The 18,480-nt window shown below is 42.4% G+C and overlaps 1 protein-coding gene across 2 annotated transcripts in view; it reads right to left on the bottom strand.

The window, feature by feature from the left end:
- FMN1 (formin 1) overlaps positions 1-18,480 on the bottom strand; it is a 393,533-nt gene that overhangs the window by 99,125 nt on the left and 275,928 nt on the right. For both annotated transcript variants that reach the window (XM_081108000.1, XM_081108001.1), the window contains one exon: positions 4,292-4,384. In XM_081108000.1, the coding sequence (XP_080964126.1) occupies positions 4,292-4,384 (93 nt within the window). The remainder of the gene's footprint in view (positions 1-4,291; positions 4,385-18,480) is intronic.

An 18,480-nucleotide genomic window follows, 5' to 3' on the forward strand; every position in this document is an offset into this window, starting at 1 on the left:
TGAATCACAGAGGAGTAGTCAGGTAAAGCTGCATGCTGGCATATTTTTCAGTTAAGCACCCCATCTGAGAGCCACACGATGGCCCGACCCAGAGCAAAAGTGGGGAGGGGCTAGCTTATGAAACTGCATTCCCATAACCTAGGATTCACAATGAAGAAGGTAGAATAAAAGAGTGAAGAGGAGAGTGAAAGAATGAGATGAGAAAGGTCAAGGGACCATGTCTTCTAGACTAGCACTTTCCAATAGAAATATAATGTGAGCCACATATAGAATTTTAAGTTTTTGATGGCCAAGCTTAAAAACTAAAAGAAACAGGTAAATTAATACTAACATTTTATGTTTTTAATCCAATATATTTAAAATATTATAATTTTATCATATCACCAACCCAAGAATCAGAAATGAAATGTGGGGTTTTTTTTGCACCAAGTCTTCAAAATCTGCTATGTGTTTTAGCCTTACACACATCTTAAATTGGATTAGCCTCATTTCCATTGCTCAACAGCTGCATGTGGCTAGAGCCTGCCATTTGTAATGGATAGTACAATTCTACATCAATTTTGACCAACTCAATTAAGTAATGAGATAACAGTAATAGACTGTTTCAAGAGTGGCTCTTTTCAGCACAAAATACTATACATGTTTTAAGATTCATGCAGTACTTAGTTATACATTTTAAAATTTTTTATAGGATGATAATTTTCCTTTGGAATCTTTTTGTGCTTTGTGTTGGCTGATTTTGTTTTAACTATGATTTGAGGTTATTCTTAATGTCCTTCCCATATCCCCTGCATTATGTTGGTTAAAGAAGAGCTGACTCCTTTATTCAATTAGATCTTTCCCCAACAAGACAGTCCTTGGGAGAATGGCAAGAAATGTATGATTCATCTCAATATTCCCAGAATTTATCGCAGTCCCTAACGGATAGCAAACTCTGAGTAATCATCTTTGAGTGCACAATGAAAGGTGGATGAAGATAGACAGTGGTGGTTTTCACCCTGGGCTGCACACTGGAATAATCTGGGGGGTAAAAACGCTGAGGCCTGGCCCCACCCCTAGAGATGTTGCTGGCAGGTCTAGAGTTTGACCTGGATGCCAAAATTTAAAAAATTTCCCCCAGGTGATTCTAGTGTGCAGCCAGGGTTGAGAACCACTTTTCTAGGGTTTTCTTCATTCTGTGGCCATATCCTTACCTCTCTAACATAAGGCCCACTTTGCCTCAAGTCAGTTTCCTCTCAGAATAGGCCAGATGTTTCTTGAGAAACCGAGTAGGAAAGACACTAACACAGAATCCCAAAAGGAATTTGCAAATTCCTTTTCCAAGGCACCAAAGAAGATATTCAAGGGTCTAAATCTTTTCATATTTATCTTTTTCTACCAAAAAAATTCACAATTTAAGTTTTAAGATTCAAGCTCATTTAAGGAGAAAAAAGTAAGGCCACTACAGCACATAGGCAGATAATACCCAGATACAAATATTACAGAATATTCCAGAAATTGAATAATAGAAATTAAAAATAAAAATGGAATCTAAGTACACATGAGCCTCATTTTAAGTGAAGTCCATACATGTCAAAAGCAGAAATTCTTAATTGGGCGTCAGCAAAGGGAAGTATTTCATGCTTTTCTTCAGCCCCTTGAGGTTATATTTGCATAGTCATAAAGCAATACATCTACTTTGATAAGTCACAAGACAAATAAGTGTTAGTATCACTATTTGCTCTCACGGCACTTTGCCTGACTACATTACTTCCATCAGTCTAAGGTTTAGCAGGGTTCCAGGGAAAGCTCTGACGTCCACTTCAGCACAAACACGCTCTCACCCGGGAGGAGGGGGAAGCGATATCTGCACCAAGGGAGCAGCGGAAATAGAGTTCCTCTGAATCATGGACTGAGTTTCCCTGCCAAGCCTCAAGGTGGTCTGTCCATACTATATGGATTCACCCTGTAATGGTCTTTCTTGATGGTGTGGTATCATGTGACCTTATTAACAAACTAGAGGCCTAGTGCATGGATTCATGCATGGGTGGGGTTCCGCTGGCCAGGCCCCAATAAGGGTGGTTCGGGGCTGGGCCTGTCTGTAGAAGGAGATGGTGGGAGGTTGGCTGACCAGCCGCCCAGATCGGGGCCCAATCAGGGAGCCTGATCAGGGCCCGGCTGGCTGGAGGAAGGGGCTTCAGGCAATTGGTTAGCAGGCCCTGCCCCCAATTGGGGTTGGGGGGCTGATTGGGGGTGGGGCCGGCCATGGGGAGGGGTTGTGGGTGGTGGGCCCACTGGCCCTACCCCTGAATGGGGTGGGTGGGGGGGTGCCAATCAGGGGCCAGCAGTCTTGGAGAGGAGTCATGGGTGGTTGGCCAGCTGGTCCTGCCCCTGATTGGGGTGGGGGGGCAATCTGGGGTGGGGCTGGGTGGGGGGAGGGGCTGCAGGAGATTGGCTGGCCAGCCTCACCCCCTATTGGGGTGGGGGGGCAATTAGGGGTGGGGCTGGCCTGGTGGAGGGGCTTCAGGCCAATCAGGATGGTGGGGGCCCATCAGGGGTGTGGCTGGCTAGGGGGAGGGGCTGCAGGAGGTAGGTCGGCTAGCACTGCCCCCTACTGAGTTGGGGTGTTGGCCAGGGGGAGGAGCTGCAGGCCAATCAGGGTGGTGGGGGCCCATTGGGGACGTGGCCGGCTGGAGGGAGGGCCTGGAGGAGGTTAGCTTGCCAGCCCTGCCCCCTATTGGGATGGGGTGTGATCAGGAGTGGTGTGGCCAGGGGGAGGGGCTGCAGGAGGTTGACCATCCAGCCCTGCCCCCTATCGTGGTGGGGGGTGAGATCAGGGGTGGGCCAGCAGGGGGGAGGGGCCTCAAGGTTGGCCGCAGCCCCCACCCTCCGATCAGCCAGTTTGCTGGCCACAGTGGGTGTCATAGCGACCTGTTGTTAGGTCGTTATGGCCTTTATGGTAGCAGCCTTTTTATATACAGTGGGGCCTTGACTTACGAGTGTCCCGACTAACGAGTTTTTCGAGATATGAGCCGTCTCTCGGCTGATTTTTTGTTTGAGTTGCGGGCTAAAATTCGGGTTATGAGCCAGCTTCAGATACCCCACTGCTAGTTGACGCAGCAAATGTCACAGTGAACGCCACAACATCAGCCCAGCATCACGTGTCTCACTCGTTCACTTTAAGATTTGACATACGAGTAATTTGAGTTGTGAGCTCCGTCACGGAACGAATTAAACTCGTAAGTCAAGGCCCCCCTGTATATAGATAGAAACAGCACATTGACATATCCCCAAATGTCCCTACATGCATTTCCTCTGGCTTTCTAGCAAACACAAAAGCTCCCTCTAATTATACTGCACTTATTTTTTTCCTTATTGAAATGTAATTGGCATATAACATTATATTAGTTTCAGGTGTACAACATAATGACTCAATATATGTACATATTGTGAAATGATCATCATAATAAGACTAGTCAACATCCATTACCACACAGTTATAATTTTTTTATTTCTGGAGATGAGAACTATTAAGATCTACTCAGCAACTTTCAAATACAATAAAGTAGTATTAACTATAGTTACCATGCTGTATATTACATTCCTGGGGCTTACTGGAAGTTATGTCCCACACTTATTTTTGTTTCACATCTTAAGCTGAATTTGAGAAATTAGAACAGGAAATATCCAAAATGCATTAAACTTCCACATTCACTAACAATGATCAACAAGAATTCCCTATTCCTGCCAAAATCATGGAGGAAGAAGCACAACTCAATAAACTTTCTAAATAAGTACTGGGTTTCGTGCCTATCACTCCCATCTACCAACCCCGAAGGGCTGATGGGTGTCAAGTGATTGATTGGATGTGTGACATTCACCTGGCCCCAATTTTCTTTCCTGAAAAGTAATGGAAAATTTACAATACAAGTTCCCAAACTGCTACACTCATAAAACCAGGAAGATAATCACCATCCACCTGCCCAGGCTGACTGTGAATCTGAAATGCATGACTGCCTACGCTTGGCATGGACATTGTTTGTCAGTTAATATGTCCTAAGGATCCTCTTGGGTTCCATGAAGAGACAAAGACAAAGTCTTCTTCCCAAAGTTTACAAAAACAAAAGTAATGTTAATATTTACAACGTGAAGACAGATTTGAAAGATGATATGAAAATTATGGGACAACTCCATATACCATGGGAAGATGGACTCACGGAATCATTGAAGCTGTCAGTGGTCAGCCAGGATGCAGGGGGCAGGGGACCCCAGAGAAAAATTGTGGAATGAAGGCTGTTTTGGGGTTTCCTACCTTTCTGGAAGAACTCCTCTAGTTTGTCCTTGAAAGGCTGGAGGTACTGCTTTGGAGACTCCTTGCACACCACTGCCATCTGTTTCTCACTTGCTGTGAAGAGAAGTTTGGAATTAGACTTCCTAAGAACATGTATTTGCTGATTCTGTGCTCTGAGATATGCACTTGGGGATTGTGTGAAATCTTTATTGATCACTGTTTATCCAAATTCAAGGGGGGTGGGGTGGGGAGGGAGCAAAAACAGTAACAGGAACAAAAGTAATTAGCTCACTCTACATCTTTCTTCAGGAACTGGCAAATGCATCTTCAATTTTCCTTTTAGAGATGCTGCAAAACCTCTGGCTTGGGACAGGTGAAGTGCTCTGCTTTTGGTCTCTCAAAAATAGATGAAAAAAACTGCTGAAGGACTGAGGGCCCCAATCCTCTTCAGATCATACTCCAAAAGTAGAGTTTGAAATTGATTTTACAGAAGTTCTCAGGCATTTCAGTTGCCTTGAACCACCAACCTGGCTATTCCTCAGGATGACACTCATATCCCAGCATGAGAACGAAGCCCACATAGGGAGAACCGCGTCTCTTTTCATGCTTCCCATTCACCTACCCTTCTCATTTACATTCTGTTAACACATGTGAAATCATTTTGTGACTTATGTTCCTAGATTCCAAATTCTTAGAAAGGAAATGATCGTTAGTGGAAATAAAAATCTGATAAATTCTTGGAGTCAAGCATCCCACCATCCCCAAATGAGGACTTGGGTGGGTGTTATCCAGTATTCTGGCTTCAGGGAAATGGAATCTTGTCTCTCATAACAGATGAAGAAGAATTTTGATCTCTTTTAGGAGAAGAGATGGACACAGAGAGAAAAGGGTAGCAAGAGAGAAGAATAATTGATTTGGAGAAGGATGGCCTCTGGGGCATCTCCACTGTTTTAGCAAAGCCTCCTGAACTCACAGTGTTTGCTGTGAGTGAATGTGTGAACACCAAATGAGGGGCTTAACTTTACACTGAGTTTAGAACTAGTGCAGAACAAACATACCTCACAAGGAGGCAGAGGCGCCTCCTCCTATGCACCTCTCTAATCTCTTTCCTTCAAATCTTGTGGATAGTTTTATTTTTTTTACAGAGACTGGCTTTTGGCATACATTATTCTTAGCTAATAGGAGACAGGTTGGTTTCTAGCCCTACAATGCATATATAAATATATGTATGGGTTACACAAACACTCATACATTCAAAGTATTTATTGAATATCTGAACTATGGCACTATGTTAAATGTTGGGGAAAAATATTTAACCAGATTTTGGTCATCTCTCCTCTAAAAATACTCATAAGTGTCTAGTAACAAAGAGATGAGGAAATCAACAAATTGTAATATAGTGTGATGTCATGGAATACTGGGTAGGGGCTTCCAATTCAGATTGGGATTGGGTGGTGGCCAGGAAAGGTTCTCCAGAAAAGATAACATAAGTTGAATTGCAAAGGTCAAAGAGGAGGAGGTTCATATACTAATTTTATGTTACAAATTTTCCATAATAAAAAGTTTCAAATTTTTTTTAAAAAAAGTTAAGAGGAGTTAGCCAGCCAGACAAGGAGAATAAAAAAGTTGGGAGTAATTTCAAAAAAGAGGAAATATACTGAGTAAAGAATTATAGAAATGCATAGGTCTTTTGGGATGGTAATAGTATGACTAGAACTCAAGACATGGACCTTCTTTCTTTCCCAGGTCTACAGTTTCCTGTGTCTAGATTTTATTATTATTATTCTTTATTGCCTAAAGTTTTACATATGTCTTTTTTCCCCCCAATCCTGTGTCTAGATTTTGATTCAAAGGAACAAGATTCAAGGAACTGGACTCAAAGGAACTGGATCCAAAGGAATTGGAACTACTCTGATTAGGGAAGAAAGGTCAGATAAGGCCACAGAAGTAGGAGGCTTGTATAATTTTAAATAACATGATCAGGAAAAGTTCCCCCTCTGAAGATATTTGACTAGAGCAGCGGTTCTCAACCTGTGGGTCGCGACCCCTTTGGCGGTCGAATGACCCTTTCACAGGGCTCGCCTAAGACCATCCTGCATATCAGATATTTACATTACGATTTATAACAGTAGCAATATTACAGTTATGAAGTAGCAACGGAAATAATTTTATGGTTGGGTCACAACATGAGGAACTGTATTTAAAGGGCCAGGAGTTGAGAACCACTGGACTAGAGACTTGACCAGAGTAAAGAAGGAAGCCATGAGTAAGTTTGAGGGGGAAAATCAAGAGTTATTTAGGACATGTTAAGTTTGAGATGCCAATTAGACACTCATTATATATAAAAGTCTACAGTTTAGGCTGCATGGCTGAGATAGAAAAACATATCAGGAAGTCACACACATAAAATTGGTATTTAAAGCAACAAAAATAGATGAATTGGTAGGGAAAGAATGTAGCCAAAGAAGAGAAGGGTTTACAGGACAAACCCTGAGGCATGCAAGCAGCGGAGGAGAGGCCAGAAAAGGGTAGGGAATGAGAAAGTGGAAGTATGGAATCACATGATCTGAGAGGAAGCCCATATTGCAAGAAAGAAAGAGCAGTCAGCTCTGTGCAATACTGTTGAAAGGTCAAGTGGAAGACAGAAAAGTGACCACTGATTCTAGGGACATGGAAGTCACTTGTCATCTCAGGAGTAATTTTGGGGAGTGAGGGATGGAGGGAGGAAACCAAACTGGAGATGGGAAAGGTAAGTAGAGACAGATTCTACAGCCATTTGTTTAAAAAGGTAAGCCAGAGAAAGAAGAGCAAAATGAGGAACATCCTTCTACCCAAGAAGATGTTCTCTGGAGTTACTCCTATCAAGAGTGGGTGCCCCTTTCCCCAGAGGAATGTTGTGTAAAAATAAACCCACCAGGGAGCTTGAGCCCAGGGGAATCCCATGACGCTGATTCACTTCACAGAGGGAAGCTTCCCAGGATGAAATTCACCTTAACGTCCCATGATCATGAGCATTCTCCATGAAAAAATTTAAGCAGAAGTGACAGGGCCAAGTGAGGACATGCCAGCATGCTTTAGGACTTTTGGAAAGACTTGCAAAGCTGGGCCACCGACTACAGCCTTTGCACGGAATCATCTAAAGCACTATTCAGAGATCCCTCCTATCAAACATCACAGCCGAATCAGAATTTCCACTGTGATGATTATGTGGTTATAGACGCAGCCTTGGTCTGCGAAACATTAGCATGAAAAATATTCATTAATCACCTACTCATGACTAGGCCTAAATACAGATGGATTGGGTATGATTTGATTTATAGGGTGCTAAGCAATCCATTTATTTATTTAAAAACATCTTTCCTTGGTTGCATGAAAATAGCCATCATTAGAAGCCTTCCCTTGATCAAAAGATGCTAACTCCAGAAGATCCCCTTAGGAATATATATATATATATATATATATATATACATATATATATATATATATATATATATGAAAAATATTAGCAAAGACGTGTTTATTAACACTTTAGTATAAATTTATTTCTCAGCCTTGTTTGGAAAGGCTGGGTCTCAAACAATAGACATAAAAGTTGTGTTAAAAGGGAACATTCCTGTGGATTCTGACTCTAGGTAGATTGTATAATAGGAAGCCTTGGGCAGACAGCTCCGAACATGAAGTTCCTGCGCATCTTTGGGAGGAGAACAGCATTAATGTCTGAAAAGTATTATGAAGGTAACACAAAGAAATGCAAAAATAATTTCTAAAAAATAGCAGGAAACAAATCATTTATGATACCATGACTAGGACAATTTCCATTTCATACTCTGGTACCTGTTTTTTAGTGTCTCGGCAGCTGTATCACACACGCCCTCCATAATTTGATAGGAGTTGCCTTTACATGTTATTTTTGTATACACTTTCATTTGATAGAGAAATTTGTGCACCTTATTCTTTCTATTAAACAGATCATGCACACTTTCTCATATTATTTCACAAAATTCACAAGCATTGTATTTAACAGCCATATAAAATTTTACCCTGTGGAAGTGTCCTACTTCACTTAAAAATTCCCCTGGACTTGAATAGTAAAGTCCTTTCTACTTTATTCTTACAGTGAATCATTCAGGCTTTAAGTAACATCAGTGCCCAAAAAACACTTCTTCTGAGTTTAAGATTACTTCTTTAAGATAGATTTCAGAAGTGGAATTATGGGTAAAATAGGAAAACACTTTTAGAATTCTTGATACAAACTGCTTTTGGTATAACATGGTTTGTACCAAAATGAGGAAAACGAAGGAGAGCGATTTTGAATATAAAACTGTGGCTTCCCTACTGCTTTGCAGAGGTGGCTAGCTACATACAAGCTGGAACTGCGCCTGTCACTGTACATAGGGCCTGTGGTCCTTGCGTTGAAGTGAGCACACTCTAGAACGGCAAACACTGAGATGACCATCCATGACCTGAGGTAATTTACTCAAAGGTGAAGACATTCAAAAGTGGATGCAAGATAATCTAGGGTTAACTACTGGGTAAGACTAGGTTTGAAGCCTGGCCCTGAAAGTGGCCTTTTTGAAAGGTCTTATGAGTGGCATTTAATTTGAATGTACACTGTCAATAGCAGTGGAGCTATCTGAATTTTGGGAGGGTCTACAGGTAGATTTAAAATTTATATTAAATGCTCAGATTTTAAAAAAATACATATACATATATGCATATAAGTTCTTTGGTTAATCTCTTCTCAGACCCCCCTTTTCTCTGAGATCTGTCAGTTTGCGGCATGCTTCCATGTCTCTGGACCTATTTGTTCATCAATTAATTTTATTCATCAGATTACACATATAAGTGAGATCATGTGATATTTGTCTTTCTCTGACTGGCTTATTCCATGGAGAATAGTGCGGTGAAGGTCTGGGGTTGTGTGGGAGCAGGATGGAGCAGGAAAAAGGGGGAATCTGTAACACCCTCAACAGTAAAAATGAAAATACATATACATTTATATACTTATAAATGCATAATTTTCAGATGCTCAGACCTGTGGATCAACAATATCAAATAAAGATCTGGACACATGATTACAATTCAATCCATTTTGTGAAGAACAGATAAGAGCCTACATTTTGGGGCAACCAAGTGAGCATTACGTTAAGAAGTGTTTTTGGTAAAAATCAATGGGTGAAAATTAAGTGGTTGCTGATGGAATCAGCAAAGGCAGAGAGAGCAAGGCCCTATTGGCTGAGATGCCTCATTCTCATAGAAATGATATTAGAGGTTAAGCAATACATCCTACCCATTGCTTAAATCAGGAGAATGGTTTTCTATTGGGAATGCTTAAATGAGAAAGACTTCCTCGGGAGCCAAAGTGCTTATTGCATGGCAGTTTTTACTAAAATTAAATGATGAATTTCCTCATACATGTAAATCTTGAAGGTGCCAGGCCTGCCTCTATATGATCCAAGGAAATCGGTAAGTGGAAGAGGTAGCAATGCTGATTTGGGGATTATTTCCTTCCAGCAGTGCAACAGCTGGCTACAAAGAGCCCAGTGATTGAGATACATAAGCCCATTACCAAAGAGCAACCTGTTTGCACGTCGCTCAAGCCTTCTGCAGTGTCTCTGACCGCTGTCGGGGCCCACGTTCTTGTTTCAGCCTTCGCTGGTCAGTCACATTAACTGTAATTGTCTACTCTGGAAAGTGTTTACATCTAAATAAAACACGAAGAAGTAAAAGAGAAAAGATGGAGAGGCCTAAGGAGGAGAGAGAAAGGAAAAGGGTGGAAAGTTATTTCACAACACACCGCCGAAACCAGTGGATGAATTCTGGTGTCTAATTTTGGCGACAGCAATCACTGGCGAAGCACGAAGCTGGCAACTACTGCTAATCAGTTTGCCACTGTCTTCAGATTTAATGCAATATTTGGCTCAGACATTTTAAAAAATCCCCCATTCCAGCTAAAATATTTACACAGTTCTATGTGTCTCACTTAATGCCTGTTAAGCAATCGTCTTTTAAAACTCCACAGACACTTGTAAATCTGTCGGGAGAACTGTGGCCTATAAACAAAGCTTCATATAAAGCGGGCTGCACTGTCAATTCGCTGGGAGTCGGGATTTCTTAGATGCGTTTGAAAAAAAAATGTTGAAAATCAGAACTAGTTTGGCATGGGTAACGAAGTGGCCAAGAGTCTCGCTGGCGGGATGTTAGTGGTATTAACGGGAAACCTCCAGACACTGACCTTGGCTATTTAAAGCCCCACTCTCCTGTAACCCTGTCATCGATCTGCCTCTCTATTGAGTTATGGCGCAGGGAAAGTTACTGGTCCAGCAGCCCCGGTCATCTGCATCCCAGGGCCTGCCAGGTTAGAGAAGGTGAGGTGGTGAGGTTTGTAACAGGAGGCAAGTATATGGTTCCATACCACTTGACTGTGATGTAAAAGTTTTAGGGAGGATGGGGATTCTTAGAGGAAAGGGGAAGTCCTCCCCTAGGGGGAGGCTAGGTATAACAGATTCTGAAATGCTTATTAAACGCCCTAACATCGTTAGCCCTGATGTTAATGAGCCCAAGTGATAAAAGTTAAAGGCAAGGCAGGCCCAGCAGAGCTGTCTGCTGCTGTTCAGGGGAGCCCCAGGAACTTGTCCCCGTCTTCAAGATGAGTCAGGACCTTGTGATAGGACCTCAAGCAACTTGCCCAGTTGTTCAGTTATTCCTATTAGACTAGCTGCCTTTTTATTTCTACTCCGTGTCACTGACTTGAACATGTCATTGAGTATGATTCACAATTAATTTTATAACACTTTAAGGAAGAAAAATAATACACTTCAGTTTAAAAGCCCAACCCCCGCTTAAAATAACTCAATTTTGGGTAGGGGGATAAAGAGAGGTATGCCCTGGATTAAAAAATAAATAAACAACAACAACAACAAAAAAAACTAGGTATTGTTAATTCCAAGATATAGTTTACTCGAACAGGAGGTAGCAAAATACTTGTTCATTCTCTTTACACTATCACCATCAGAAAGGGTTCTGCAAATTATTTTGTGAATCTGCTGAGTTCACAAAACTCTGCTCACCTTCCCACCTATCACACAGGCAGCAGGTTTAAACGCTGTTCTTAGACACAGATTACTGCTCCTGCCAGAAGAGAAATCAGAAGAGAAAATAGGAATATGTTTCTCCACTAGAAAACGAGGGCAACACTGGTGCTTAAAATGGGTTTTCAAATGATTTAATATGTCAGCGAGTTTATTTAAAATTAGCAGCTAACTCAGCGCTTTGAATAAATATTTGCTGAACAAATAAACTGATTGAAAAGGTCAAACAAGGTCCTCCTGGTATTTTGGAGATTTTTTTCAGATACATGGAGATTTGATGGTCTTTTCAAAGACCATCAAAAATAGTCAAGAAAAGTAGTTTTAAAACACAGTCAATGAGCAGTTTGAGTACATCAGCCATTCTAGATTTTCCTTGGGCTTTTCCCTTTCTGTGCATTATGGCACCGGGAAAGTTACTGGTCATCTACACAGAATTGTCCATAAACTCAGCGGCCTTTTATCTCTGTACTCAATGATTTCCTGAAAACTATACCAAGTTCTCAACCTGTATGATTAAAAGCGAATGGCTCTTAATGGTCAAGTGTGTCTCGAACCTCAGCCTGCTTTATGTGTCTCATTTTATTCCTCAGAAGCAGTGGTTCTTAACCTTCCTAATGCCGTGACCCTTTAATACAGTTCCTCATGTTGTGGTGACCCCCAACCATAAAATTATTTTCGTTGCTACTTCATAACTGTAATTTTGCTACTGTTATGAATCATAATGTAAGTATCTGATATGCAGGATGTATTTTCATTGTTCGAGACCCACAGGTTGAGAACTGCTGCTCAGAAGAACCCTGGGTGCTTGGTCCTGCTATCACCCCTATTTGTAGGTGAGAAGAGTAAAGTCTGAACTCAGGGATGTCCTACCCACTGGCCTTGTGCTGTCCTGCTTCCTACTCGAACCATCTACAGGGAAGTGCCAGGAACCACTGGAGTATCTACGAAAGTGCTTTGCGAAAGTTAAGGAACAAGGCAATGAAAGCTAAAAATCACCAAGCATCACCACTGGGACCCCTTCATTTTAAATGGGACAACAAAAGGCTGGAGAGGTTAGGTGAAGAGTAGGAGAAGGTCAGGTTATTCAATGGCACAGAGGAGACCAGAACTAGGGCTGCTGATCCCAGGTAGGTCAATGACCTTTCAACAGGTACTTAAAAGGTAGAGTTGCAATCCATGACCTCTATCCATCTAAAAGCGATGCTACAGCCAAGAAATCTTAAAGAAATAAAGATATTGGCAAAACTCCAATACTCTTTGCTGGGCTTAACAAGTATCCCTCTAACTTCCTTCATTTGCTAGTCTGACACATAAAGACTCCATTTGTGACGTCTGAATCCTCCCTAGGGTCCAAGATACACAATTTTTTGGGGCAAGAAAATATTTTGATATTCACAAAACCACCCACAAATCCATTTCTGTGAAGAAAATATCTTTTTTGTTGTTGTTAGGAAGGATATTTTTTCCATTGATTTTTAGACAGAGTGGAAGGGAGGGAAGAGACAGAGAGAGAGAGAGAGAGAGAGAGAGAGAGAGAGAGAGAGAGAGAGAAAACATCAACGTGAAAGAGACATATCAATTGGTTGCCTCTTGCACACGTCCTGACTAGGGCCGGGAATCAAGCCTGCAACTGAGGTATGTACCCTTGACCAGAATCAAACCTGGGAACTTTTAGTCTGAGGGACAATGTTCTAACCAATGAGCAAAACCAGCTATGCCTTGAAGAAAATATCTTGACCCCACACAAATTTATAGTAACACTAGAGGCCTGGTGTACGAAATCTGTGCACTCAGGGGAGGGGGTCCCCCAGCCTGGCCTGTGCCCTGTCACAGTGCAGGAGCTCCAAGATCCATCACCCCAAAGAGGTAGGCCCCACCCACCCATTTGGGGCTCCTCGATGGATTGCCCCAAAGAGGTAGGCCAGACCCCCAGAACCCCCAGGCAGGCCTCACCGCCTGGAGACAGGAGGAGGTGGGACGTCCAGGCAGGCCTCGCTGCACGGAGGTGGGACCCCCAGAACCTCCAGGCAGGCCTCACTGCACAGAGGCGGGACCCCCAGAACCCCCAGGAAGGCTTTGCTGTGCAGAGCCCGGGGACACCCAGGCAGGCCTCCCCGCATGGAGGCAGGACCCCCAGGAACCCCAGGCAGGCCTCCACGGGCAGAGCTGGGACCCCCAGGCAGGCCTGCCTTGCGGAGCCAGGGGACCCACCTCCTCCCAGTCAGGAGGAGGCGGGACTTCAAGGCAGGCTCCGTGCTGCGCATGCAACATCAAGCCCAGTCCCGCCCACCTGCGCGCACCCGCTGTGCACATAGCCATCTTGTGATGGCATGAGGGCATCACGGCTGATGACCACTTAGGCTTTTATTAGTAAGGATTGGCTTGGTAATCAAAAGACCCAAATTCTATGCCTGGTTGAGTATTCCCAGCCATATTGCTTCTTATGTTGGAGACCTGTTTTCTCCACTATATATGCCTGCGTTACCCACTTCAAAGAATGAAGTTCTGCATACAGGTATGCTATCACCATTATAATTACATTCACACTTTTTGGGACATATAGAAGATACTTTTGCCAACGACTTGCCAAATTAAAGCTATTTTCCATTCCTTCTACTCGTATGTCTTAAAAATATTTTTTAAAAGTTTATTGATTTTTAGAGAGGAAGGGAGAGGGAGAGAGAGAAACATTGATATGAGATCCTAACATTGATTGGCTGCCTCCTCCACACGCTCCACAGGGGATCAAGCCCGAAACTCAGGCATGTGCCCTTGACCAGGAATCAGACTGAAACCTCCTGGTGCACAGGTTGATGCCCAATCAACTGAGCCATAGCAGCCAGGGCTACTTGTGTTTTCTACTCCTTCTACAGAAGGCTGAAGGTTTGTAGCGGAAGGCTTCTCTCTGGGTTTCCTGGGCTATTCTTCCCACAGTTGAGTAGAATCCTTATCAAGAGCAGTGTGCTGTTTCTAAACAAGTGGAAAAAGTGAAAATACTGCTGTTAAGTACAGGTGTGAGAGATCAGTGAAGGCTGAGGAGACACGGCGACTCAATGCAATGTGGTGCTCAGGGCTGGATCCTGGAACAAAGACAGGGCACTAATGGAAACACTGGTGAAGTCCAAATAAACTCTAGGAAGTTTAATTAGCAGAAATGAATCGGTGCCAGTTCCTTAGTTTTGATGAATATATCACAACAACGTAAGATGTTGATGGGGGAACTGGATAGGGCCTATATAGAAGCTTTCTATACTATCTTCGCAACTTCTATAAATCTAAAATTATTCCAAACTAAAAATTTTTTAAAAAGCTCATTTTTATAAAGATGTGAGCACCCTGGCTGGACAGCTCAGTTATTTGGAGCATTATCCCGACACGCCAACGTTAGGGGTTCAGTCCCTGGTCAGAGCACATACAAGAAGCAACCAATGAATGCATAAATAAGTGCAACAACAAATCAATGTTTCTCTCTCTTCCCCCCCACCCCTTCTTCCCTCCCTTCCTCCTTTTCTCTCTCTCAAATCAATAAATAAAAATTGAAGAAAAAAGGTATGGGCAAGATAGATGTAAAAGACTGAGAATAATTATAACTATCTAGAAAGTTTCTGTGTTGATATTTGCAAAAGCCATGACTCCACTTTAAAAATTCAAAAGGAAACCACAGCTGATCTATTATGAATGTGGAGTATGTAGGGAAGACCCACAAAACTCCATTCAACATATCTATAGTTCAAGAAAAGGCCTCAGCCCTGCACCAAAAGACAGATGAATACTACTATATTTAACTTGTTTTAGATTAAAGGTTAAGGGATGTTATATTACTTACTATGATTCCTGATTTGGGCCAACTTTGTTCCATTAATCAACCATATTGGATAAGAATTCTACTTATAAAGATTACTTCTAGATGGTATCAACATTAGTTTTTGAGGCACGGATTAATTTAAGAGAAAATCCTTGAGAGCCATTTAGAAAGAGAATACCTTAAGTCAAACCTGATAAGATTTTACAGTTGACTTTTAGACCCTGTATATGACCAGAATTCCAGGAATTTTTAGCTGTTCTAATTAAGTCCAGGGAAGCCTTACTGCATAAGTAGAACTGTAGAATGCACTGAAATAGCACAGTAATAAAAATCACCTTAGAAACTCGGAGTTGGAATGCACTTTTAAAATCATCCAGCACAACTGCCCTCTTTAATGTTACCTAACCTGCCCATCCGCCATAACACAGTCTTCCAAGCAGAAGTGGGTGAGGCGCCCACTATCTCTCAAGGCCATCAGTTGTCCCGTTGGGCAGCTTTAAAATCTGTCTTCTTAAACCTTCTACCTGTTTATGCTCATTTGACATCTTTGCCCATAGGAAACAATCTAATTTCTCTCTGATAGCAAGGCCAGCAATTATCTGAAGTAAGCTTAGTCTTTTCTACCATTTATTCATTTTCTCATTCATTCATCCACTCCACAAATACTGGTTGAACAGGAACTATGTGGCAGGTACTGACCAACGCAGCAAATATAAACACTAAAAAGGTCATTAGATCCATTGGAGAAGGGGAGGGAGAGAAAATTTACAAATAAATAAATAAACAGAAAATAATACAGTATCAAAACTGTTGGCTATAAAAGAGAGAGACAATGCAGAGTGGCTGCTGAAGTTTGGAGGGTCAGGGAAGGCCCAGGGCGTGGAGCTATTTATATGAAGAACATTCCAGGCAGAGGGAATAGCTGCCCCAAAGGTCCTAAAGCAGAAACAAGCTCACTGGGTGAGAACCCAAAGAAGGCCTGTGAGGCTGGAGTTTAGTGGGCAGGAGGGGATGGGGTTCCATGAGATGAGACGGGGAAGGTGGATGTGGACCAATCGTGTAGAAACTTGTAAGGCACGGCGACAAGTTTTGAAGTTGGATTTTATTCCAAGAGCAATGAATATGAACCAACAAAGTAGCCTGACCTGTCTGGTGTATGGAGCCTCTACTAAAGGGAGGGCAAGAGTGGAAGCAGGGCTACTGGTGAGGCACCTGGTGCGATGGCCCACACGTGGAGGTGGAGAGCAAGAAAATGATTCAAGGCGTGTTTTGAAGGAAGAGTCAATAGGATTTGCGTATGGACTGGATGTCAGATACAAAGGCACAAAGGGGGTCAGGGATAAGTGTTTTCCTTTTGCTCCGACTCTGCAAAGGGGCTTCCTTCATACCATCCCCCTCTCAAATAATCAGTGAGCGGGCAGGATACCCTTCGTTTCACACAAGGACACTGAGAGGTGCGGGGTGACGCTGCCGGCCAAAGGTGACACAGCCTCCAAGACACGCATCTGAATTCAGGGCTTGTGACTCGGGCTTTTCCATGACAGCAGCTTTACTTCAATTATTTTATGTTTCTTGTTAAAGAAAAGACAAAATAAATTCTATTTACTGGGTTGATTTATAAATAAGGGTAAGAAATAAAGTGAAAACCAAGAGGAGGGAACCAGGGCAACATAACTCATCCTTCCCACCTACAGATGTCACAATTGTGGCTTCAAAGAAAAACACAAACTTCTTCCATTAATTAAAGGGGTGCATCGGGTTTCAGTTTCCGAGTCCCCTCTCCTTTCCATACAGCTTGGCTTTGAAGGCATTCCATTTGGGAAATGTGTGACCTTTACTCATCATGCTGCACTTAATTGAATGCTTTGCATCAAGAGTCACCACGCTAATCAACATTTACACCCACTGCCTTTTTGAAACTCTTACCCCAGTTCCTTATGTCTGTTTTGTTGAAATGGTTTTACAAAAATAAATCATATCAAAGTTTTTCTTTTATTATTTCTAAAACTTTGCTAGCAAAACTAAATATTTTTAACACCATGGCAACGCAGTCAGGACTCTGGCTAATGTATCCAGTCCGTAGCAGAGTTCAGACTCACCACACCACGGAAGTGGACAAATGGGCTAGGAGGAGGAAAGAGCCATGGATTAGGCACGGTCCATAATCATTCAAGGCATGTCTTCTGGAGCTTCCTAAAAGGTGATAAACTAGCCAGGCTTGTCCTAACGGATCAATTTCCCCTCTCCGTTCTAGGACTCACCAATATGCACACATTGAGCAAACTGCATGGCTCTGAATGAGATTAAGTAATACCGCCCTCACCTTTGCAAGTACTTCCTCAGCCATCTGTTCATCTGACCCTTCCTCTATCCCTCGGGGTTGGGCAGGCTCACCGAGGTTAAGTGATTTGTCAGAGTTGCATGGCTTATCATGTGGTTAGTAACAGGCAGAACTAAATTTTTCAACTGTATCTCTTATATCTCAGGCTGGTACTCCTTTTCGCACACTAGCTTCCACTGTTGAAATTTAACTAAACTGTCACAAATGCTGTGTGTGTGTTTTGGTTTTTTTTTTTTGTATATTTATTTATTATATACATGCACATAGTTAAAAAAAAAAAAAAAGAACTCTGTGCACTCGACAAAGACCAGATCCCAATCTCCTGCCACACCCACCACATGGGGCCCCTCCCAATATAGCAGCACTGTGACGTTCAGACTAGGATTCAGTGTTGACATTTTTATGACTTTGCAAAAACAACTCCCAGTCCCAGCTGATATATGTAAATCCTGGTTAACTTGCCTTTTCTAAAACACTGCTGCCCAAACTACCTAATCCATAATTTGCTCTGCTTTCTATGCATTTACCGCTAAATGGACTCCAAAGTTGTTACTAGTTGTGTAAATCCTGTCAAAGCGTTCAGATACATGAGACTGCATATTTCTCAAGAATCTTCTTCATGGTTCTTCTGACCTAATCTAATCTGGAATGTTTGCTCTTCGTGCCTGGTTGTCATCCTGAGCTCGCTGTCTGGGGGGCAGCCCTTCACCTCCCTTTTCCATTGGATTTTTTTTTATTTCCTGTCACCTTTGTCTTCCCACTTGGTGGTAAAGCACATTCTCTAGCAACATCTTGAGGATGGTTGCATGGGAGATAACGTTTTTTGAGAATTTTCATGTATGAAAACACTTTTATTCTGCCCTCATATTTAATCAATAATTTGGTGGGATAAGATTCTGGAATAAGAATGATTTTCCCTCAGATCCATTTCTAGCTTCCAATGTTGCTGTTGCAAAGCCTGAAGCCATTCTGC

Source organism: Myotis nattereri, assembly GCF_964212035.1.
Source record: "Myotis nattereri genome assembly, chromosome: 1".
Lineage (NCBI taxonomy): Eukaryota > Metazoa > Chordata > Mammalia > Chiroptera > Vespertilionidae > Myotis > Myotis nattereri.